General features: G+C 49.5%; 1 protein-coding gene across 10 annotated transcripts in view; it reads right to left on the reverse strand.

The window, feature by feature from the left end:
- CLEC16A (C-type lectin domain containing 16A) overlaps positions 1–24,763 on the reverse strand; it is a 200,762-nt gene that overhangs the window by 166,680 nt on the left and 9,319 nt on the right. For 8 of the 10 annotated variants that reach the window (XR_002143384.2, XR_002143385.2, XM_034670367.1 and 5 more), the window contains exons 2-10: positions 22,307–22,435; positions 18,552–18,685; positions 12,993–13,141; positions 10,183–10,288; positions 8,815–8,820; positions 8,311–8,434; positions 5,329–5,503; positions 3,751–3,804; positions 778–891 (exon numbers count right to left, since the gene is read on the reverse strand). Coding sequence is in view for 8 of the 10 variants with exons in the window: in XM_034670367.1 (XP_034526258.1) it covers positions 778–891; positions 3,751–3,804; positions 5,329–5,503; positions 8,311–8,434; positions 8,815–8,820; positions 10,183–10,288; positions 12,993–13,141; positions 18,552–18,685; positions 22,307–22,435 (991 nt within the window). In the remaining 2 variants the exon portion in view is untranslated. The remainder of the gene's footprint in view (positions 1–777; positions 892–3,750; positions 3,805–5,328; positions 5,504–8,310; positions 8,435–8,814; positions 8,821–10,182; positions 10,289–12,992; positions 13,142–18,551; positions 18,686–22,306; positions 22,436–24,763) is intronic. The other 2 variants (XM_011229177.3, XM_011229175.3) reach the window with 1 other exon arrangement.

A 24,763-nucleotide genomic window follows, 5' to 3' on the forward strand; every position in this document is an offset into this window, starting at 1 on the left:
GGGAAAAAGGAAGCTGCACCAGTACCAAGGAAGCCTGAAGCTCAGGACACAGAAGCAGGATGGTAGGAGGGAAAGACAGGCCAGAGACACAGGGGCCAAGCTGGGAAAACCTTGGAAGAAATCCTAACACCAGTCTCGGGAGCCTTCCTTTAGCAGAGTGCAAAATTCACAAACATGCACAAACTGCAGACGTGCTCTGTTTAGGCCACAGCTGGGTGATCATTTAAAACTTGGGAGTGTTTGCATCCAAATGCAGATTTCCAGCTTCTCTGGAAACATGAGGAAACCAGGCACTACTGCATCCATATTCCTGCAGAACTGCAAGCGGAGGTGGAACAGCAGCTGCTGACAGACGATGCATACGCACTCCAACTTGCCACAGTCCCCACCCTTCCCTACTGCACTCTCACGGGGGCCCACATCATTCATAGATGTTCTCTGTCCAGTCTCTGTAGGTATTTGTGCCTTAGACAAGGTATTCTCTCATTCCGTCCCAGTAACAGTGTCTCACAGATACATAACCTGGGGCCCAGAGGAGTACGATTTCTTGTTCAATAACACACGATCAATCAGATCCACTCAGTACCCAACCCAAGTTTTCCTGGGTACACATTTCAAGATTCTGATTAGGTTCCTTGAATCCCAGACCAGCTTACACATCATCGTTGCCGTACAGGCAGAATGTTGGTTTCTGGTTTTAGAGAAACACACACATGAGCAAAATGAGCAGCGGCTTCTTATCAAGGTCTAGGAACAGTCCCAACGCTAATGACTTACACAACTTCTCTGAACATCCTGTTCGGTCTTAGCGTACATCTCAGACAGATCACCGTTCAGAATGACTTCAGCTAACGAGTTCACCAGGGGTGCATGATGTATAATTAGGAAGACCTGGTGAGAAAGAAGACATCAGATTTGCATTACAGCCTGCAATCTCTCCACCACTTCCTTCCTGGATCAGAAACAACTAGGCTGGGCTACTTAGGTCCCGTGTTAAGCAGCATTCCCCGTGAAGCAAAATCCAAAGAATGGGTCCCATTTAGGAGAAGCCAGTTTTGCCTCTCTCCTTCCAGGGTCGGCCCCTCCTTCATTCAGACTCTCGCCTATTTGGCTGGCTGCTCCCCAGCGGAAGGAAGTTCATTAAAGCAAGACTGTCCCTCATGGCTGGGTGAAGCCAAATCTGCCTGAAGTGGAGCAACGTGGGAACTCAGCAGCCAAACCAGCACACTCCTTCCTCTCCGCAGGCACTTCAGTGTCAAATTTGATTATGCTAAGACTGGAAGGCACAGGCCCGATATTTCAGTTATATGGGAAGAAGGGGCCGGCGAGTCCTGTTCCAATCAAGGACTTGGCAAAGGGTTGGCTACCCAGAGATCCCATCGCTGGAATGAGCTCTGACCCCCGCGGTGGGTTTCAGCACACCAAGATTCCACAGCAGCGCTGGTAGGTGTGGACACTGTGGGGAAGGAAAGCCACACGAGCCAGAGTCGGGCCTAGTTGTGCCAGCATGCAAAAGCAGAAGGCGCTGGGCTGTCTGGGATGGCCCTGCTACCCCACCCTGTCGTCCAACATTCAGAAGAACAGCTTTGGGAATCAGGGTAGTCAAAGCTGCCTAGCAAAGCTGGCTCAGACACACCTGCTACTTTGTTGTAAAATATAAAGACAACACCAGTGGTGTAGCACAGCTTGGGACACACCTGCATTTATACAGAAAAAGGGTGTGTGCGCACATTTGCATTTGTTCACATACACATGGAACAGGACTTCTAAACACTGGCCATAGAGGCCATAATTTTTTGTTGTTGGGGGGCTGTCGTGTGCATTGTAGGATGTATGGCAGCATCTCTGGCCTCTACCTAACCGAATTGTCTCCAGATGCTGCCAAACATCTCCGGGGGGCAAAATCACCCCCAGTTGAGAAACACCCCCTGCAGGCAATGTCTCTGGAAGGGCACAGGAAAACCCTGTAACTATACTGGGCTCTGGGGACAGAAATCAGGCGATGAAGCAAAAGTAGAAAGAAAACCTGGTTTTCACCTGTTTGAAACATTTAACTTAAAAAATTTATTAAAAACATAAACATTGTTAAAGAAAGAAAGAAAGAAAGAAAGAAAGAAAGAAAGAAAGAAAGAAAGAAGAAAGAAAAAGAAAGAAAGAAAGAAAGAAAGTTAGTTAGTTGAGTCAGACCCTGAAACACTGCTACATCTGGGGAATGGGACCAGGTGCCTGGGGAACGGGAGTAAGAGGGAGACTTCTCCAAGGACAGCATCCCCAGTCACACTAAATTAGCATTGTTAACGTGAATTTTCTTGGTTCTGCAGCTGTGCTTGTCAAATACTTTGTAAGGACGCTTTGATGCAGGGACCAAAGATATGAGATTTCTACCTGATTCGAGGTTTTCACACATTTTGGCCATCAACATGAAAAAGCTCATTGAAAATGCAGGGGAGGATGAGCCCTGCTGCTTCGGCTGAAAATGCCAAATCACACGTTACACTTTTTTTTGTGAGATACTGAGACAGGTGACTTGGTTCTTGAATTGCTAGCCCTTCTCGAAGAAAACAGGAGCAAAGGGGTTCTCAGGGAAAGGGTGTGGCCTGACCCCATGCTCCTCAGAGGGGACTCTGTCTGTGCAGCACTCCAACAGCTACAGGGTCTTGGGAGCGCTTTCCACGGGATTCCTGTGGCTGAGCATCTGGCTGCTCAGGCCCTGCCAGACTCCCAGAATCCCAAGCAGGAGGCTCAGGCAGATTTGTAATGAGGCGGCGGAAAAGGGTGCCAGGAGAGGCTGGGGTTTGCACCGAGCTCCGTCGCACAGAAGGGCATTCAGAAGGAGTGGGCACCAGTGCAGAGCTCCGAGCAAACAGAGCCCCCAGGACAAGACTCCGGGGGGGAGCAAGGAGCAGGCCGCGTGGACCCCGACTGGCTTAGACACCACAGGGAGGCCGGGGCTGCAACGCTTCTCAGCCCTGCCTCAATCTCCAAATTGCCCAGGGACCAAGGCAGAAGGACATTCTCTCAGCGAAGCCAATAAATACCTGCGCCATTGCAGAAGTGGGAACAGAGCTCTGGTCAAACGTTTGACTACTTGACAGTCTAATGAGATGGCCTGAAAGTCTGGACTGCTTGTAATAAAAATATTTTTAAAGTTATGTAACTGGGTCACCATGGAGTTTTTCCCTTCTTGTAAATATTACATAATTACGAGAAGGAAACACACTTGTTTAAGGAGGGGGAGGCAGACAAATTGGCTCAAGACACAAATCTGGGAATGGAGGCTGCTACAAGATACCTTCCAGAGGTAATCTGGGAACTACAACCATGACAAAAGTCTTTAAAAACAGCCTCATTAGTGGAAGTTTGTTAAACCAAGGCTGCCGCAGGATACACACACTGGACCTTGCAGTTTGGGGCCTATTTCAAAATGCCGTGAATAAGACCCATGCCGCCCACGTTTCCAGAGTATTTAGAACACTCCTTGGTTGTTTAAAAACCTCAGTCCCCATGGTAAAACCAAGCACATAAGTACCAGGTTTCATTTATTTTTCATTTCTCATTCAATGTCTACCCACTACCATGAAGAAGATACCAGCTCCTCTGCTCAGTGTCTGGAAAATAGAAAGCCCCCCTCCCTTTTATTGTTGTTTTACTTCAAGATGGGGGACGCAGAAAGAAGACAGGGCGATGTGGCCTGGTCCTCCAAAGGACCCCCAAATGTGACTGGGGACACAGACAAATGATGAACCATACCTGTGACAGGAGATAGAGAGAAACCGGCAGGCTGATCTTCGGGCGTTCTCCTCCCTAGTGAGGATTAGGGGAGAGACAGAGAGAAGTCCAGGTCACACACACGAGCAGCACAAAATACATGAAGCCAAAAGCCACCTATCTGAAGGTGAGACGCCCTGTCCCCAACTTCCCCCACGCCCCCAAGGGTGTTCTTTCCTGGTACTAGTGTAAAGTCCACTCTGCAAAATAAATTCGCCATCTAATCCCATCCAATACCATTCTCCAGGCCTCTGTTTTTCCACCTGAGAAATCCTTCACCATTAGTCACGGATTAGAGGCTGGGTCCAAGAGAAGAACTCTAGCTCCTTAAATTACCAGGAATGTGAGTTTCCCTTAGCTGGGGCACAGAGCCCACTGCCCTGCAGGAGAGGCCTCTTCTCAGGAAGAGCTTTCAAAATGGGGCAAGGAGGGGTTGAGGTACTCTGGCCTCGGAAAAGCCCCTCGTTTGTACTGAACTTCAATGTGCTCCATCTTGTATCAACCCTGTGAGGATCTTCAGGACCCGGCTTTGGTTCACGGAGGTTAGCTGCCTTGGCCAAGGCCACAGAGTGAGGAAAGGGAAGAAGCAGAATTTGAACCCAGGTCTGAAAACTCCAAGTCCCATGCTTTCTCTCAGCCTCCCAGAGCTACCTCTGAGAGATCTGGTTAGGGCTGCAATTTTTTTCTATTTACTGGTTTTTAGAAACAATCTCCATGTTCCATCTCCAAAAAGAAAGCTACAACCCCCTGGGGCACATCCGCAGAGGCCGGAGCCCCCGCATAGTAACAAACTGGCTCCAGCCTGCCTCCTGCTGAGGTCTCTGCCCCTGAACTCTGGGAAGGACTACTCCCGGTAGGATCTGAGAACCGCCAGCTCAGAATGCCCGGGGGATGGGGGGGGGGGGACAGGGTAAAGATGCAGACTGCTGGCCCNCGGGGGGGGGGGGGGGGGGGGACAGGGGTAAAGATGCAGACTGCTGGCCCACTACAGATCCACTGAGCCAGAATCCCTGAGATGGAGAGCGGGCCCCCGGGAATGTGCATTTCAACACCCACATGGGATTCTGAGCCTAAGTGCGGACAGTCACTGCTCTGGGATCTTTTCCGAAGCGCACTCCATCCCTTCCCACCCATTCTATGCAAGTTCTGCGGCTGGCTGGATCTTCTGCAGATCAATCTGCTCTGGCGGCTACCAGGAGTTACTGGGGAGGAGAGTACTTCAAGAGAAAGATGCACAGAAACCAAAAACCTAAATTCATAGAGGTTCCCTGTTTCCTTCTGGTGTCAGTGTTCTTTTCTCATTCACTTTTATAGCTCCCCCCCACCCCCCGCAACACACACACTCCCTCCCAGACTTCCCTCTCTCCACCTACCCCTCCTCCCCCAGGGAATAAAAGGAAAGGAAAGAAAACCAGTGTGCTTTGAAAGCATCTCTCTCAGGCTCGAAGCCTTGGTCCCTTGCAAAGTTTGGTCCTATTCAAGGGGACCGTTCCTCCCCCTTCCTCCCCCCGAAGACAGCCCTCAGCCCGCAGGCACGGCGGGCCCAGGCCCCAGCCCCACCTTGTCCCGGTTCTCCAGGGAGTACACATAGAGGGGCAGGAAGAGCCTGTTGAGCAGATGGTCTGTGAGCACGTCGTTGAGGAACTCACAGTTGATGATCAGTATGTCATTGAGATAGTGCAGGTGGTCCAGGTGCTCGGCCACCAGGTCACTCAGCTTCCCCCGATTCCGGTGCCTGCCAAGGAAAAGGACGGCCTTAGCCTGGAAGCTGAAGCACAGAGCCTTCGGGCTTCGGCCTGAGACTTAGATCACTGGGAGTGTTTCATTCATACAACAAATATTCACACAACAAGCAGGCTCAAGGGACACTTACACTGGCCCTACTGGCGGCACACACAAAGGGAAAATGGGCAGGTACACTGCGATCGATTGTGGAGGACTGCTTGGGTCCCCCCCACACTCTGGGGGCCTCACTATAACTCACCCACCGCCACCACTACAGCCCAAAACAAAAATGGGTAAATAAAGCAAAAACCAGCTCCCTTAGCAAGCCATTCCACAAGAGTAGCAGCTCGTCAGCGTGGCAAGATCCCCCACCTCCTGAGATAAGGAGTATTAATGGGGCAATAAATCCTTGCTAATTAAACTGCTCAAGAGGAGTTCCAAAGAGAAAAGCAGGCCTCAGCAACCACATCCAACCCCCTGGCCCTGACCATATGGAGGGCACAGCACAAAGATGTGACCCTCGACCCCAGGCCCCAGGGAGGTGTCTGTCTCCTTCCAGGAAAGCAAGAAGCATGCTGCTTGGGCCCTATGGGTCATCAGTCCCCCACCTGCCAAGGACAGAACCCCAAAAACAGCTAGTAGGCACAGTTTCACTACCCCCAAAGTGGTATCACTGCAAAGAGCAATGTAGCTGGGGTAAGGCATTTTGTTTGTCTTATCATTATTACTCAAGTAATGGATGGTCATTTCAGAAGATGGGAAATTGAAGAAGAAAAAGCAAAAAGACATCAAGGTCTCCTAGTCCAACCACTAAGAAATAACATTTTGGGACTTGTGACCCTACAGTCTGTTTTCTTATTCCCATTTCTATGTCCTCCTATAATCACATCTAAATGCAGGTATTATGTATCTATCCATCTAACCATATGTGCTTTAAGAAAAAAAAAAAAAGCAAACATAGGATCAATTTTTTTTTCACATAATTTTTAAAAATTCTTCCCTCTTATACTTTAATCAACTATTTAACGAACATACATAGCAAATACATGTTGTAAAGGCTAACAGTAGGATGAGTACCTAGGAGCCCATCACCCACCTGAGACCATGTTTTGCAACCTTTTCCCCCATTTAATAAGATACTGTGGGAATTTTTCCTCCATAAAGATAGTTAACACACTTCCCTTTTTAAACCTTTAGTTTAAATATATATATGCAGATGGGTTTAAAGGGTACTGATAAGCTGATGATAAAATACAGAAGCTCTGGCCCAGCCTCCCCCACCCTGCCTGCTCTCCAGAGAAGGCATGTTTTCACTTTTGAGCTGTTTCTGTGGATAGTTCCCCCCACACCTCTAGAAAATCTGCAAGATCGTCTATTTTGAATTTTAACCTTTGTAGATATCGTGTAATGACCTCCTGTTATGATGAAACCCTTGACATTCCCTTCCCCCCGAATAGTCATCAACAACTGGAGTTGACATCATCACGACCGTTCACTGAAGGGCCACAAAGAGGATGAGGAGTCCACTTCCTTCCTGGAATAACTTTTTGTCTTTTCTGGAATCAAGTGCTACATTATGTGTCACATCCATGACCACTCATCTCCATAAGGTCCTGCTTTTCCCAAATGCCCTGTTGGATCTGCCACACACCTATCCCCGCTTCTTTCCCAGTACTGGGGCTCACAGTCGATGGCTTTAGCCCCATCCCCCATGAGACCTCCTTCCTGGATCCCCTTATCACCAGGGCTCTGCTGAGCTGTCACTCTGGGGCAGTGGCTCTCCCCGGAGGGCGATTTTACCTCAAAGGAGACATCTGGCCATGTCTGAGGACGTTTGGGGTTGAAACAACGGGGAAAGGGGCACCGCTGGTATCTAGTGGGTAGAGACCAGGGAGGCTGCCAAAGATCCTACAGTTGATAAACAGAGCAAACTGGGGAAGTACGGAACAGCAGGACAGCCCCCCAGAACCCAGAATTCCCTAGTTCCAAGGAGCGATACTGCTGACTTGGAGCAACCTTGCTCTCGAACTTGTAGTCATCGTTCTAGGGCCCAAATCACCACCTTAATCTGTTGTGCTGTTTGGTTTTTTTAACAGATTCACCGATATAATTCCCATACCATAAAGTTCTCCCATTTAAAGTGTACAACTTAATGGTTGTTAGTACATTCGCAGTCTTGTCCAACTGTCCTCTCGAGCCGCTTTAGAACCTTTTTAACTCTCCTCCCCTAACAGCCCTGTATTCCCATTTCCCGCCAACACACCTCCTCCTTCAGCCCTGGGGAACCACTAGTCTACTCTGTCTCTCCAGACCGGCCTGTTCTGGGCATTTCATATAAATGGGGTCACATAGAGTGTGGTCCTTAGCACCCAGCTTCCTTCACCGATCATCGATCATCGTGCTCTCACGGTCCAAGCAGGGCGTGGCCGGCGTCAGGCGTGCCCCGTTTCAGCCCTTTGTTTTACCGCTGAGAACTATCACAGCGTATGCAAACACCGCGTTTTGTTTATCCGCTCACCAGGTGGCAGAGCATCTTACTCTTTTTACCGGCTGCCTGGCACCCCATTTACAGGTGTGCTGAATTCAGTAACCTCTTCCGCGCTAGGAGGTATGAGAGTTGTTTCTAACTTTCCACAGTTATAAAAAGTGGAAAGGCGGGTGGAACCTTTCAGAGGACAGAAGTCCACATTCTGCCAACACACAGGTGGGGGAGTTTTGCGTTAGCGTTTTATTTTTCCTCGATGAAAATGGAATTCTCCCCTAACTACACTCTCTGCCTGGGAAGCCCCCCACCCAACCCCGCCGGCGGTCACTTACTCCTCATCGGTCTGCACACAGTTATCAAGTTCGATCACGTGGCTCCCGATGAACCAGACCAAATTGGAGAAGTAAGGAACGGCAGTTTTATCTCTGATATAGTGCAGCATGGCCTGGTTATCCACTGAGAAAATTCACAAAAAAAGAGAAGAAGAAAAAAAAGTCAAGCTACCAAAAATAACTGGGGGAGATTAAAAAAAAAAAAAAGCCACAATGCAAAAGCTCTCTGCTATAATCTGAACCTTTTCTGTCTCTCCTGGGAATACTCAAAAAATGGTTATCTTATTCATGAAACCAGACACATCAAGGCAGTTCTTATGCTATTTTTATAATTAACAAAATGAATTAATTGGGCTAAACATTAATACTGCAATCAGAAAGCCTACTTCTCAGCAATGCATTTAGCTTGACTGTAATGGAAACCACGCCATTATCAGGCAAGTTTCCTGTATTTACGTGTAAGGATAAGTTAAGAAAGCAGAAAACCAGAAGTTAATAACTTACATGACACTGGAATAAGGAACACGGGAATCGTCATTGAAGGAAAGGCAAAAAACAGACAACAGTTAACAGGGTTAGGAACTGGGATGGTGAGAGAGTTGCTCAGAGGGACAGAGGGCTAGGGCAGGAGGCATCTAAAGATATGGGCTGGAAGAGAACAAGAGAGAGGAGAGAGCAGGGGCTGCAGAACTGGGGCTCAGACCAGGGCACAAACTCAGAAGCCTTCTGGGTGGGCTGGTGACTCAGTGAGTGAGGCCGGAAGAGCCAGCCTGTGAACTAGGGAGCCCGGGCCTCAACCCCAGGGAGAGGCGCTGCTTGTCAGCACCAGCTCACCACTGCCCTACAAGACTGTGGGCCCAGAGCAGCCAAGTCTCTACTTTCAAGTCAGAAATCCAGAGAATGACCCAAGATCTCCCCGTGTTTAAATACTGGCAACTATGTATCTTTTCAAGGAATACCTAAGCCAATCAAAACACGTCTGAGGGCTGCATCCAGCTCTCCGGCCCTCAGTTTGCGACCCTGGGCAGGGGCCCACCGGCTCTTAGACAGGCTCTTCAATTTAACACAATCCCAGAACTAAGCTGGAGTGAGTCCCTGAGAAGCTCCCCCCAATCCCAATTAGGGGTCAACTTAAGTAATAACATCATGACTCATAACCCGTGAAGGTCAAAGCCCTTTAGTCCTTGAGAATATGGAGTCCCAGCTCCAGTGTGGTGACTCCAGGGGGAATAACCCCAATGTCAGGCAGAGAAGGCGTGCCGTCGGAGGCCAGTTTCAGGCCAGGAAACTTGTGTCCAGGCACCCTTTGTGCCAAGGTGGGCAGGAACCCATGCAAGGGCTTTCTCCCGGAGGCGATGTTTTGGGCATTAAGTACATCTGGACAAAAGGACAATTTGTTGGGTTTGCAGTAGGTTGAGAATACAATGCTGCCCCCTGCCGTTAGTGACATGAAATGCTTCTATGCATTATTTAAAGATTCCACAACCCCAGGCTGTACTTAAGTACACTTTATAGCCTGAAACACAAAAGTATAAATATGACATTTAAAAGATAACTTCGCTTTATCTAAGTATCACATGGCTGCTCGGAGTCCCACATATGCCTTTCTTAGGACATTACTACTACCATGTGTCTCTGTATGGAGACTTCAACATGCAGGACTGAGCGCACTCGAAGGCAATGGAACAAAACTTCATGGAAGGGGCCAGTTAAATGTTCCATGATCACAAGCCTTTCATGGGACATGCAACCCCAGCTGTCATACACGAGCTCCCTGTCCCCACCGGAGAAGTGTGTATACAGACTCATGAGAGCAAGCCCCAGCTGTCAAGTTAGAAATCAGACAAGGCATGAGCACCTAAGGAACCTTACCTTTGTAGACGTTCAAAGTGATGGTTCTTACAGCAATTCTAACCATGCTTTCAGGGTGATTGAAAAACTTGATGGCTTCTGTGTACAGGGCAAAGTCATTAGTGTGCTAAAAAAAAAAAAAAAAAAGCACCAAAGACAAGTTACAAACCCATAGGGCAGGCCTCCCCCCACCCAGCTTTCTGAATCCTATCAGACTTCCATAAAAGACGAAAAAACCATCATCCCCCACGAACCTCAAGCTAGTGATTCATTCCCAGAGAGGGGATGTGGGAAGGAATGGCAAGGCAAGACCGCCCCAGAACAAATACAAAAAGGGTCCCGACAATGCCAGCCCTGGGCCTGTGATCTCTTCTCCGCTTCGCAGCTGTGTGCTGTAATATTTCTAAGCCTCTGTGCCTTTGTCAATAAAATGGGGATAACAATTCCCACTTCACGGCTGCTAGGAGTCACTGAGATGATTTCAGGGGGTGGGGCCTCCCACCGGACCTCCTACCTAACAAGCACTCAGCAGCAAGGCTGGTTGTTAAAATTAGAGGCCACTTCAACTAATAAAAGGCAAGTGTGAAGTTTTACGACATTCGGAATCTCTTCTGGCTATGACACATTTCTCCATTTAGAAATACTAAAAGTAGACACATAATCATGGAGTAGGAGGGTTTGGGGAATCTGCTGGCATTAAAAAGATATCATCAGAAGGGATCAAAACAGTTCAGAAACATAGAACTGCACTTCTGGGGCCTTAAGAAAAGCAGGACCGGATCTCGGCCTAGAGCCGCACGGGGCGAGCTCTGCTGCCCTCTCCTGGCCAGTTTTCCCACATGGCTCTGCAACCTTGCACCAAGGGCACCGGTGGGCAGTGAGGGAGTAGGGAAGAGGCAACAACCAACCTACAGCAAGGTGACAACTGTCTAATGAGGACAATGCCACGCAGAGCACCAGATGTGTACCCTAAGCAAGTGGTAGCTGTAGCACTGGCCCACATATGACGAAACTGAGCCCACCTCAAAAATAAGGCTCTTAGCTCCTCTGGTGACCAGTAGGATGTTCTTCCAGAAGCAACGCTCTGGCCCCAGAATCTCAGGGTCTTGCCCTCCCATCCTGGGGTACACAGGCCCAGCTGTACCTGAGTGGAGGTACCTCTCTTTGAACTGAATTTCATCCACCTGGGGAGCCTCTGGCACAAAACAAAGACCACCTACATGTCTCTGGACGGGTTTAATAAGCACCTACCATCTGCCAGAAACCGGGCTATGCAATGTTAATTTTTCAAATTGCCATACATTATGTGGTTGTGGCTGACAACTAATATTTCTTCCCTCGGAGACCAGTCCTCCCCCACTCCTAATCTAGAAAAGGAAACCAAGGTTCAGGCCGTTCTGGCCGCATCATGTGGGGACAGCTAGATAGATTTTGCTCACACTCAGGGACTATGTTTGAGAGGATGGTCTGCCTCTAGAGAGAGGCTGTACAGCATATATGACTGCCGATCAGAAGACAGCTGCCATGCAGACAGCACGTGGCTGCGTAGCAGCCCACCTCCAGGACAGCCCAGTGACCGTCACGGCCTGTACTCACAGGCTATGCCCCCCCCATGGAGTCAGGGCCCACCTGTGTGACCTAAATAATATGGCGGGAAAGATAGTGTGTGGCCTCTGAGGCTGGGTCACAAAAGCTCGGCTTGGTCTCTTAGATCGTCTGGGCGGGGGAAAGCCAGCTGCCACGCCATGAAGGCACTCAAGCAGCCGCTGGAGAAGCCTATGGAACCGAGGCCTCCCGCCAGCAGCCACAGGAGGGGTCCTTCTTGGAAGCAGATCCCCCAACCCATCCAGCTTTCACATCTAGCCTCATGAGAAACCAAGCAGAGCTGCCCTGCGAGGCTGCTCCCAAATTCCCAACAGCCTGCGAGGGAGTGTGGCACGATGCTGACCAGGAAGACACAGCAGGAAGTCTGCTGGGGGGCTTCCGGGAAACAAGTGTTTTTGGAAGTCAGAAAGGAAAACAAGAAGGGAAGCAATCTCTTCAGGCTTTTCGGCAGTGGTACATGAATATGTGATGTTTGGAGCTGCCGCAGCCATCATGAGACCATGAGGGGTCGAGCCTGAGGACAGTTGCCAACTGTACGGTCAGCAGAGCAGGCAGATACAACAGCCTACATCCTCAATAAAGCAGCTGAGCCACAGGATGAACCAGCCCCAAGACAGCTGGCATCGGTACCTTCTGGTACGTGAGATAAACCGACCTTAGCAAGTACCTGTTCACTGGGAAAACAGCAGCAATTTATTTACTGAAATTGCTAGTAATTCTCCCAAGGAATACCAGGAACATTAGCTGGTAAAGGACAGCAATGGCTGTGATTTTAAGGAGCCAGGTACATACTAGGGGCTTTGAAGACATCACCTCATTTAATCCAACCCCTGGAAAATCCTGCAAGGTGTGGATCATCATTCCCCTTTCTCAGAGGAGAAGACTGAGGCTCAGAGGACGGAGACTTCTCTGAGGTCATGCAGCAGGTCATGTGTTTTTCCCACAGAGCAACACAACCCTGAGTTAACTTTCAAGCACTTCTTCCTGCCGAGAATGCAAAGCTCTCGGGTAGCACAAACTAATTTTTACATTAAAAACAGAGGTAACTTTCAATTTAAAAAAAAATGTTTTTAAAGCAGGTCAAAAATCTAACAGTGTCACTACGAAAATCAAGTAACGGTGAGCACACAAGTGCTTTGTCAACAGACACGAGGCCACCTGGCCCAAAGGTGCCGCTCTGACCGGCTAGCTTTCTGCCCCAATGCACCCCTCTGGCATGCACTTACCTCATTGTAAAAGAAGTGGACGGTGTGGTTGTTGAGTTTTAATGAAAGTGTTTTCAGGAACGATATATAATATGCCATAATCTCCTCATCGGAAAAGTCAAACTTATGGACAATGATAGAATTTACATAGTTATTAGAGAGCAAATAATCTAGAGGGAGGAAAAAAAACACAAAGCAAAATAGACAGGTTAATTCGTGCTGGAGGCAAGCCAAGCAGACAAAGTCAGGTAACAGAGGACTCTGAATGTGCTCGAACCCGTCAAGCTGGGTCGCTGGGGCCTAACAGGCCAACAGGGAGCGGCTTCACCTTTAGCCAGCACAGAAATCGGGCAGCCACTATGCACAGCCTCAAGAAAGTTCAAGAGCCATGAGAGAGAAAGGCCTGGGCTACCCTTTCTTCCTACACCAAATAGAAAAAACATCTGAACACTTTTTTCCTTGCTGGCGAAGTTCAACATAGAGCTGGGGTGGGGCAGATGTGCTGGTGTGTGGGCATTTTCACAAACCACCCACAGATCGGGGGGGAAGCACTGGATTTTACTAAAAGCTGCTCCATGTTGCCATCAAGAGTCACACTGCCATCCCCAAAGGCTGCAAAGGGCTACGTGGTTTTTCTCCTCCCATACAGCAGCGTGATTTCCTAAAGGCTGCTTTATGGCAAACCCCCACTACATGCCCAGCACCAGGCTGAGTGCTTTACATCATCACCACAGCGATCCAATCCGGCCCAGCAGGTTCGTTCTCCCCATTTTGCAGAGAAATAAAAAAAAATTCAGAGAGGTTGATTGACTTTCCAGAGGTCACAGAGACCATTAGTCCCAGAGACAGAACTGGAAGTCAGGTCCCAGGTCAAAGCCTGTGTCAGTGTCATGCACTAATGGGGATGAATAATGAAGAATGGGTGGTGAGGGCCTGACGCACTGGGGACAACTGCAGAATGGCCACCCTCCTCCACACCCCCAGCCCCTGCACAAGTGCAGGCCCGGCACCGGGGGAGCCTCCAGCTGTGCAAGGGAAGCTGGAAAACATCTGAATGCTGCATGCCCTGACTCTGCCATGGCGGCCAGGGGATCAACTGGTTCTTCATGACGGACTGGCGGGCTACAGCCTATGGGCCTGCAGTCCGTGACCCTGGCCTGGGGTCCTTTCCAGGCAAGTCCTGGAATCCTCACCAGCCACCCTGCAAAGCGGGCACTGCCACCCCTACTGTGTGTCCTGTAGGCTGCCAGTCTGAGAGCTCTGCATCATCCTACCGCCCCCCCACACCAGTGGTTAAAGGCAGAACAGGACCAACACCCACACCTGCAGGCATTCATGGTCAGGCAGTAAAGCTCAGTGGTTTGAAGCCTGGCTGCTCAAAGTCTGATCCTCAGACCTGCAGCCCAGCATCACCTGGAGCTGGTCAGACATGAGGAATCTTGGGCCCCAGCTCCGCCCACCAACTCTGGGGTGGACCTGACACGCTCCACATGTTAAGGAGCCCTGCCTGTATTTTAGAGGCCTTGCATTCGAAGGGGACTTAGATACACACTGCCCCTGCCATTTCCTAGCTTGGTGACCCTGGGAGAGCCGCTTATCCTCCCCACTCCCCAGTTTCCATGTCTAAAAACAGGAATACCAGTACCTTCCTCAGGGGTCTGCTGTGAGGATAAAGCAGATGAAGCACTAAGGAGAGTGAGGGGCACAAAGCAAGCACACAGTAATGGCAGCTGCCACCATTCCTCTTAGTGCTGTTATGCGGAGACCCCTAATCTCCACCACTGAGCCTCCAGCCACCAGGACTGAACACAGTTGCTCTTAGGGGGAACAGAAAATAGACCGTTATTTGGTGCCAAAGAGGGACCCAACCTAAACCAAAGTATGACTAGAAAGGCTGACATCACCAAACGCACCCCAAAGAGCCAGCCAGGAGCACGGGGCGGCGAGAAGGGCCATGGCAGGGCCTGCCGCTGGGTTCTCCTCAGAAGCCAGCTCTCCAGGAAAGCCACTGGCTTCAGAAAAGCATACTGGGTATTCTTGGCTTTACAGACAGGCCCTGAAGTCTGTAGTCGTAGCACAGTTTTCAGTACCTCCTGATTCTAACAATTCCTGAGGCAAATCTTGGGGCTCCAAGAGAGGAGGCAGTGGGTCTGGGGTGGGGGTCTTAAGAAGCTTAATTGACTTAAGTGTTTAAAAATGATATTACACATATCATAACTCTAAAGTGTACAGCTTGATATGTGTGGAAATGTACATATAGGTGAAGCTTAAATCTATGTACCTATATACTTACATATGTGTGTATACACACACACGGATACATACATCTACATACCACAAATCTTAAGTGTCCAGCTTGATGAATTTTTGCAAATATATACACCACGTAAGGACCATCCAGATCAAAGAGAACATATTTCTATCTCCACAGAAGGCTCCTTGACACCTGCCCAGTCAATCCCCTCTCCCCAACAAGAAGCCCTGGTTTGACTTGGATCACACAGACTTGTGTTGCCTGTTCTAGAGCTTCATGTCCATGGACCACACGACACGCACGCTTCTCGAGTCTGGCCTCTGTCACCAGTCACCACATCTGAGAGGCATCCGCACTGCCGCACACAGTGGCAGTAATTCACTCCTTTCTCCATTTTGCTATGTAGTGTTCTATTCTTTGCACAGGCCACAACCTACCCGCCTAGAATCTTCACCTGTAACAAGCAACCCAGGTGATGCTGAGGCCTAGAGCCCTTCTTCCTGGTTCTGTCCTGGCTGTGGCTGGGGATGAATGAGCTGGCAGGAGAACGGACTACAGAGATGTCACAGGGAGCCCCACTGTGACTGGTTGGCGGCTTCCGGGCCACCAGAGGCACAGACGCCGATGCTGGCAGCTTCAGACAGACAACCACGAGCCTTTCAGCTGCACTCTTGAGCTGGAAAAGCCACATGCTCCCATCATTCCCCAGCGGGGACTTTTCCAGGGCCTCCACAGGATGACTCTGTGGGTGGTGGGGGCCACCGTGGGGCCAGCTGAGGTGCCTCTATTATACGGCTGGGATTTTTCTACTACCCCCTCACTGGGTGGCCAACTTTCTGTGGTATCCTTTTCTCAACCCAGGAGTCTCTAAGTAATCTCAGTCTCTCGGGCCCTCTGTGACTTAGGTCACTGAACCCAACAGGCAACAGGTGCATATGTGAAATGGCTGCTGGTAATAGTGAAAACCCGGAAACCACCTCGATGCCTACAGGCAGGTTGAAAAACTCAGGGCTCAGCAAGATGCAGCTCCGGAGCCAAACTAGGTGGGGGGCATGTGAACAGGCTGCACGACGATCTAAGATACAGCAGGAAGTTGGAAAAACAGAAAACAAATGGCAAAATGGTATGTGTCCGCTGAACTGTGAAGGCGAGGCTCTGCGGAACTTTTGCTTTCTATATGCTCGTGCCGGTTGATCGGGTTGTTGTTGTTTTAGAACGAAGACGTTTGCTTCCTATGATTGGAAAATGAAAATAAAAGCCAAAGTCACGTGTCCTCCTCACCCCCACAAATCGAAGTGCTGTAAAAGCAGTGATGTCTACCGCTTCTGCAGGGCTTATAAAAGCGCTCCGGTGGGTTCGCCCTAAAGACAGTGGCGTCTGCCTGCTTTTCTTACAGCGCAGCACCCTTTCCAGTCCTAATTTGAGAAAAGCCACATGACCCAGAAACTCCAGTATTTTCTACCACCCCAACTACCGTGGCTAGCTCGGCTGAGGCTGGGTTACCCGAGAACAGACATTTGGGGGAATGCTGGATTTAACTATAAAAGCAGCTCAAGTGGACGCCTCCATCTGCCAGACCCCAGGTTCCGTTCTGCACATGCGCTGTCACACTTAATCCTCAGACCACTCTATTCCCCAGATACGAGCATCATCTCCCCTTCACAGAAGCAGAAACCGCAGCTGAGAGCGGAGAGTCCACCCCCGGAGCACACCCAAGGCCACTGTGGCAGAGCCGGGCCTGGGACCTGGTGGGTCGGAGTCCAGGGCCTACACCCCTAAGCTGGGTCTTCCCCGCTCGGAGTTTTCAGAAACCGCACACAATTCATATCCAGGGTAACAAAAGCTGTTAACACGGGAAACCACTTAGGGAGAGTGAGTCAACTCACATCTGTGGGGAAGTGCGAGCAGAGACTCCTGCGACGGCAGCACCACCTAGTGGCCACTTCCCAGAGCCACCGTGCACAGCCCTTCCCCGCCTCTCCCCGCTTCCTCCTGAGCAGGAATGCCCCCATCTCTACCTCCTTTCACCCACCAGAAACTTTTTCTAAACCCGTCTTGGGGACCTAGAGCCTGCCTTTGATACAGGCATTCACTGACTTGTCTTCTCTTCCCGGCTCCTGGGGCGCAGGGCCTGGGGCCTGCAGTAGTCGTCTTAGAGTGATAAAGCGAGAGGTCAAGCACAGAGGAAGAGGAGCTAAACCTGGTTTCTTGCCCTGGGCGCTGCTGACATTTTGGGCTAGATAATCCTTTACTGTGGGGGGCTCTCCTGTGCGTTGTTCGATGCTTAGCAGCACCCCTGGGCTCTACCCACCAGATGCCAACAGCACCCCCACACCCCCACCCATTACCACAACCGAGAATGTCCATGGGCACTGACAAATGGCCTCCAGGGGCACAATCACCCCCCGCTGTGGACCCTGAACTAACTTGGCTGCGCTGAAGCCGCTTCTGGATCTGGGCCTTGCTAGAGCTGTCACCACGGGCCATTGACTGGAACTCCCTGGGCACTAAGTGAGGGACGGGCAGCACCTGCCTCGCAGGGCGGTTGTTTCAGATGAAGAGCTGGGGCTTAGTGAGGGCAGAGAAGCAGCTCCGAGCCGCACCCGGGCTCGTCAGGCAGTGGGGCTGAGGCAGGCAGGTGCAAGGCCCCTTGCACGCTTCTGGGCCATTCTTCTTCACCCTGCTGCTTCTAGTGCTTCTTCCACTGGCTGATGATTCAGCGACCTCAACCAGTTATAAAGAAAAAATGTGAACAGCCCAGAATCACTGAGCAGAGGGGAACCCTCTCAGCCCTTCATGGCATGGTACCAGGCAGGGATAAACATGGTGTTAGGGACCAAACTGCATGCTACCACCATTCACACAGGGAAACCCTAACCCCCACTGCGACTGTACTTACAGACAGTGGCTGTAAGGAGGTAATCAAGGTTAAACAAGGTCCTAGGGTGGGGCTCTGATCAAAGAAGACTGGTGTCCTTCTAAGAGGAAAAGACCCCAGAACTCTCTCTCCACGTGCACGCGCACACACACACAAAGAAAGGCCACACCAGAAACAAGAAGACAGTCATCTACAAACCAGGAAGAAGGGAAGGTCTCACCAGAAACTACCCCTGAAGGCACCTTGGTCTTGGACTTCGCACATCCAGAACTATGAGACAGAAAGCTTCTGTCTCAGCCCCCAGTCTGGGGCATTTTCTTAGAGCAGCCCAAACACACGAAGACATACACAGGAAGCACAGCCATGCAAAACGCAACACAAAAACCACGCCGAGCTACATGCGCCAAAGCGCAGCAGTGAGGAGGCAAGGGTCAGGGACTGTCCTTACAAAGCGAGGTCTCGTGACTGATATTCTCAAAGAGGATGTTCAAGGTCTGCAGCAGCTGAACGCACACGTAGCGGCCTGACTTCTGCCGCAGGATGTTCAAGAAGAAGACGAACATGTTCTTCTCCAGGAAGAAGCTGGGGAGAGAAAGGGAAAGCATCAGTGGTTGGCTTCTACCCGTGGAAATACAAATCATCTGCGGGCCACGTGCGCCGCACACGGGCGTAACCCGCCCCGACTCCCAAAGGCATCTGCAGAGCAGCCCGATGACCCCGCCTGCAAGGCCCCGGCTTCCCCGCAGACACGGTCCTTCACGGCAAAGGGCGGCCGCTCGCGCTCTCTCCCCAGAATGTGAGCACAGTGCTGATCCTGGGAAGCAGAATGGGGAAGATCTTTACACACTAAATGATTACACAGTGATCTACCTATGCTGAGAAACCCGCCAGCCAGCTCTTCCCATCCAATACTCTCTACCCTTAGTTTTGTTTACTAGGCCTCTTTCCTTTGCTTTCCTATCTTTGCATGTTAAACAGCACCACCTGGAATTCCCTACAAAGGGGCAAGATAACGCTAGCAGAAGTTTCCAAATCTGGGGGGAAAGAACTGGAAGGGATTGAAGGGGCTCATAGAAAAGAGGCGGCTACCCAGCCCCCAGGTCAGCTTCTGCCTTTCTTTTTCTAGACAGGACATCTGTGTACATGCAGCCTGGAGACACAGACTTTTGGGGGTACACCCTGGCTCTTTTAGTCTTGCAATGGAGATAGAACCCCCTGATGCCTTTCTTGAAAGGCAGAAAGTGGTGTTTTCTAGTTATGTGCTCTCTGTATGCAAGCTAAAACCAGGTAACCATTCATCTGGGTGACTCAGCACAGGTCCCTGCAGTCACGAGTGTCTGTCACTTGATTCTGGGGGTTTCTCTCTCCTCGGCTGTCAATTCCACAGTGGCAGGATCACTGGCTCTTGTTCAGTGCTACGTAACTTCAGTTTGAATTCATGAAAAGGTAAACGAATCAGCAAACCAAAAAAACATGAATTCAAACCTTTTCCAATTATGATTCTGGGAGCCTGTCTGCCTACAAATGCCCTGCAGGTTGATCCCCAGAATATCTCTCTCATTTGACCTCTTTTGTCTTCCTTTGCTTTGGGTTGAAGAAATTAGTGACTCCCAAGCATCCCCCAAGAAGCTCACTGCAGCACCATGACCAACTTGGGAACCTGTTAAAATGTTTGTACCTAGATCAGGCCCAGGGACAGATTCTGCAGGTCTAGTGTGAAATCCAGGAGCCCAGGTTTTTAAAACTCCCTAGGAGAGGCAGGGCTTCCTTGGAAAAATGGCTAATCCTAGATGTGGGGCAGGGAAAATACAAGATGAGCCCCCAGCATCTCAGAGTACAGGAAAGTAAGGAAGTGCTCAAAAAACCAGAAGGATGGGGTGTGTCGAAGGGACACGGGACCCAAACCTGAAAGAGCCCCCAGTACCCAAAGCTGGAACTGGAGCAACACAATAAATAACACAGTATTGGATCCAAAGTCCGCTTTAATCCAATAACACAGTATTGCGTTTTAATTTAGTATTAATGACACACCATCTAATAACACCGTACTAGATCCACAGTGTGCCTTAATCCAAAGTATAAAATAAACATCTACAGCCCACATTGATATAAATAAACGGGGAGAAGAGACAAGTCTTTCGTGCAGAAAAATTTCAAATAATATATGTAGATACTCACCCCCCCTTCCAGAAGGCTAAGTTCTCATGCCCTCAGGTGGGCTAAATTGAGTGACTCTTTCAAAGATCAGGGTAGGGAAAGGCGAAAAGAATAGGTTTACAGTAGAAAAACCTGGCCGACACCACCTTAACCAAGCCACCAGATTAACCTCACCAGAGAGCAGGTGGAGATCCTGACTGCTGATACTGTGGGATGAGAAGCGCCACGCACCTGTGTGGTGTTCTTCCCCATAACTCCCCGCTAATCATGAGAAAGGCATCACCCCCCAGATGGGGGTAGGGGTCCTTCTACAGGACCCTTGGCCGGTGCTCCTCCAAACCATCAAGGTCAGGAAAACAAAGCTGAAAATCTGTCGCAGCTCGGAGGAGGCCGGGTAGACGTGGCCACTAAATAGACTGTGCGAGCCTGGACCGTGCTGCTAGACCAGCAAGCAGGGCTTCCAGAAAAACTGGCGAACTCCAGTTCAAGTCTGGAGTGTACTTAACGTTAACGTACCAGGGTTAGCTTCTGTTTCCCCAAACGCACCCCAGTCAGATAAGACGCTGACAGCGGGGGAGACAGGGTGAGGGGTGTTTGGGAACTTTCTATACCATCTTTGTGACTTTTCTATAAATCTAAAATTATTCTAAAATAAATGGATTAAAAACAAATTCTCCTGGGGACCCTATTGGGGAGCCATTTAGGAAGCACTGGGCCTCTAGGGGCTCAGTGGTTTTTCTGAGACAACAGATGCTCTCAGAAAGTCCACTCTAGTCAAAGGGGACACAGTCTCCGCCCTTTAATCCAGAGGTCATTCACATTTCCAAAACAGACACCAACCAACCTATTACCCATGATCCTCAAAGGAAGCCAGCCCCGTTTGCAGACAACACCTCCCTCTTTATTCACGTTTTTCTTTGGGGAAAAGGCCAGTGTCACAGGTTTGCATTTTCCACGAATAGCTTTATCTTGGATAACCCTACTGATGAAAACAGAGAGCTGTCTGGAAAATCAGAATATCTAGTAAGAAGCCAGGCTGGAAACGGAACACCTTTATTTGTTTTAAATGGGTTTTTTAAGTGGCCTCAATACTTACAGTTGAGATTATTTTACATAAGAATAAAATCTGTATTTGGTGGTTGTCATAACCCAGATCCCTCTGCACTCGGAGACAGGTCTACTGGGGAAGCTGTCCACAGCTTCTAGCCTTTTTGCTTTTTAACTGTCCAATAATAGGGACATCTTTATAAATTACCGTGTGCTAATGATTCTTGAGTGCCTACTCTGTACCAGGCACTGGGCAGGAACTTTCTCCCTAAAGATGTGGAGGGGCACCTGGGTGGCTCAGTCGGTTGAGCATCCAACTTTTGATTTCGGCTCAGGTCATGATCTCAGGGTTGTGAGACCAAGCCCTGCGTTGGGGCTCTGCACTGGGCATAGAGCCTGCTTAAGATTCTCTCTCTGCCCCTGCCCCCCTTTTAAGAAAAAATGAGGAAACTGAGGCTGGCTTACAACTGCTCATCGAGGAAGTACACGAATGAGGAGAAGCCCCTTCGCTGCTTACCAGCTGTGTGACCCTGAGCATACATGGCGATGCTCATGACAGGAGGCCTCCACCCGGGAGCAGCTGGGAGACTTAGATTATCTCACCGAGAACTCAGCACTGGGCCTGCCCAGCAGTAAACACAATAAATATGAGCTCTTCATGTCTCTCCAGGGCAAGGTCCTTTCAGTTCACATAGAAGCTAACTTCCCAGGACATTTTCACCTTCCATTGGGGGAGACTGTCGGACACTATTTGGAAAATTATCCATCACATTTTCAGATTTTTCGAGAGACACTCATTTCCCTGACGTTCCCACTGCCAGCTTACATTTCTCCAGTGTTTCAAGGACACTTTATATAGAGATACAGATCTGCTCAAGACCCAAATGGATGTCAAATCCTGACGTCATCAGGAATGACTCATGGCATACATTTCAAAGGAAGGAGAAAAATATTCAAAGGAAGGAGAGTCAAAAAACAAAAAACACTGGAAACCCTTACTCAAATACGGAGCTGTCATTTTGATCTCCCCAAATCAGGATCTCAGTGATGGAACGGATGGTCTCCACTAGCAGGTTCCGGTTCTGTTCTGTGACTGTGGTGTTTTTGGTTAAGACGTGGTACAGATACCTGACAGAAAGGAAAGAAAATTAAGGATTACCAACTGAAATATATGCCAGGCTCAATGACCACTAGTGACATTCTGGGAATAATTTGCCTGTGCTTTTTTGGATGTGATTAGCCCAACTCCCATTCAGAGAAGAAGCAACTCGCCACCCAAGAAAAATGGCAGACAATGCTGTAAAGTGTTAACCAGAAACACGCCAACCCAAAAAGATGTAAGAGAATCATCAAGCTCTTGAAGATGGCCATCCTCAAACTCTGATGTGCAAGAGAATCATCTGGAGAGCCAGATAAAGTGGGGCTACTGGAGCCCATCTTGAGACTCAGAACCAGCAAGACTAACGGGCCTTTTCACGCCCCCAGGTGATCCTGATGCTGGTGGAGCAAGTGGAGACATGTGGCCCAGGCCGAGCATCTTGCATAAAACCCTCAGCCAGGCTGATGCAAAGCTTTGGAGAGATGAATACCAGGTTAGCGAGGGGAGGTCACAAAGCTAGTCGCTGGGACAAAAATTGCGTACAATCAAGACTATCCTTGGGGGAGAGAGGGGTACCTAGGTAGTTCAGTCGGTTAAGCGTCCGACTCTTGATTTCAGCTCAGGTCATGATCTCAGGGGTGTGGGATCGAGCCCTGTGCTGAGCTCCGTGCAGAGTCTGACCCTCTCCTACTGCTCCTTCCCCCGTTTGCGCTCGCGCGCTCTCTCTCTTAAATCTTTAACCAAAAAAAAAAAAAAAAAAAAAAAAAAAAAAAAAAAAAAAAAAAAAAAAAAAACCACGGGCACCTAGGTGGCACAGTCGGTTAAGCATCTGACTCTTAGTTTCAGCTCAGGTCATGATCTCAGGATTCTGGGATCAAGCCCTGTGCCCGGCTCTATGCTCAGCACGGTGTCTGCTTCAAGACGCTCTCTCCCTCTGCCCCTCCCCTCTGTGTGGGGGCTCGCGCGCTCGCTCGCTAAGAAAACTTAAAAAAAAAAACCCACCTTTGGAATGCCTATGAGAACTCACAGCTCAAACGAAGTGGGTGGCTTGCAGTTCAAGGCACTGACCTCATTTGCTGGGTGTCCACTGTTGGGTGGGTCTGGGAGGCTATGGCACTATGCTTCACCCACCCAAATATTCCTAGAAGGCCTCTGCTGCTCCAGCCCTGTGCCTGCCGCTGGGGTAGAGGCAGGTAGACCAAGTCCTAACCTCAAGCCTCTACCAGGGGTCAGGGCAACTGGAAGAATCACTGAGGCCAGTCCTGGGCGGTGTGGGGACTACTGCCTGGCCAGATGCTCTGGGAGTGCCACCGCACAGCTTTAAGAGGGTTATTGCAAATGGCAAGACTTCACTCTTTTCTATGGCTGTGTCATATTCCATTGTGTATGTGTACATCTTCTTTATCCGTTCATCTAGTGATGGATACCTGGGCTCTTTTCCATAATTTGGCTGCTGTCGATAATGCTGCCATAAACATCGGGGTGCATGTATCCCTTCCAACAGGACTTGAAGATGCTGACATCCCTGCTTCCTGGCTCCCAACAGTGCTCCCTTCCCTACCTCAGGGCTGTCCCTTCCATTTTTTTTTTTTTTTAAGATTTTGTTTTTAAGTAATCTCTACACCCATGGTGGAGCTCGAATTCACCACCCTGAGCTCGAGAATCTCACGCCCTACCAACTGTGCCACGCAGGTGCCCCCTCTCCCTTCGAGTTAGTATTTTTGTATCTGATGTGGATGTAGCTAGAAAGCATAACACTAAGAACTTAAGTCAGAGAAAAACAAATAGCATACAACTTCTATGTGGAATTTAAGAAACAAAACAATCATGGGGAAAAGAGAGGCAAACCAAGAAACACTCTTAGCTATAGAGAACACACTGCTGGTTACCAGAAGGGAGGAGGGGGATGGGTGAGACAGGTGATGGGGATTAAGGAGTGCGCTTGTGGTGAACGCGACATTACATTCTACACCTGAAACTAATTACACGGCTAACTACCTGGAATTTAAATAAAAACCTGAAAAATTTAAAATAAAATAAAAAGCGTCTCCAAGGGCCCACAGACTGACTTCAACTGTCATGGTTTGGGAAGAAAAGGGGGCGACCAAGCGGGACTGACTCAAGAAGAGTCACCTTCTGACTTTTATGGCTACCTTCAGTTTGGAGGTGGGGCTGGTGAGAGCAAGGCGGGGGAATAGACAGGATCCTACCATCGAGAATCTCTAAAAACGGGTAGGGTATAAAGAGGTAGAACCTTGCAGATGAAACAGTAAGGCCTAATCTGCTTCAGGGGGTGGGTTTTACTTAATATTGCTACTGTTTGTTATGTTTTAAAGACCGTATAGTGAGTGAGTCAC

This window comes from Ailuropoda melanoleuca, chromosome 10 (assembly GCF_002007445.2).
Source record: "Ailuropoda melanoleuca isolate Jingjing chromosome 10, ASM200744v2, whole genome shotgun sequence".
Lineage (NCBI taxonomy): Eukaryota > Metazoa > Chordata > Mammalia > Carnivora > Ursidae > Ailuropoda > Ailuropoda melanoleuca.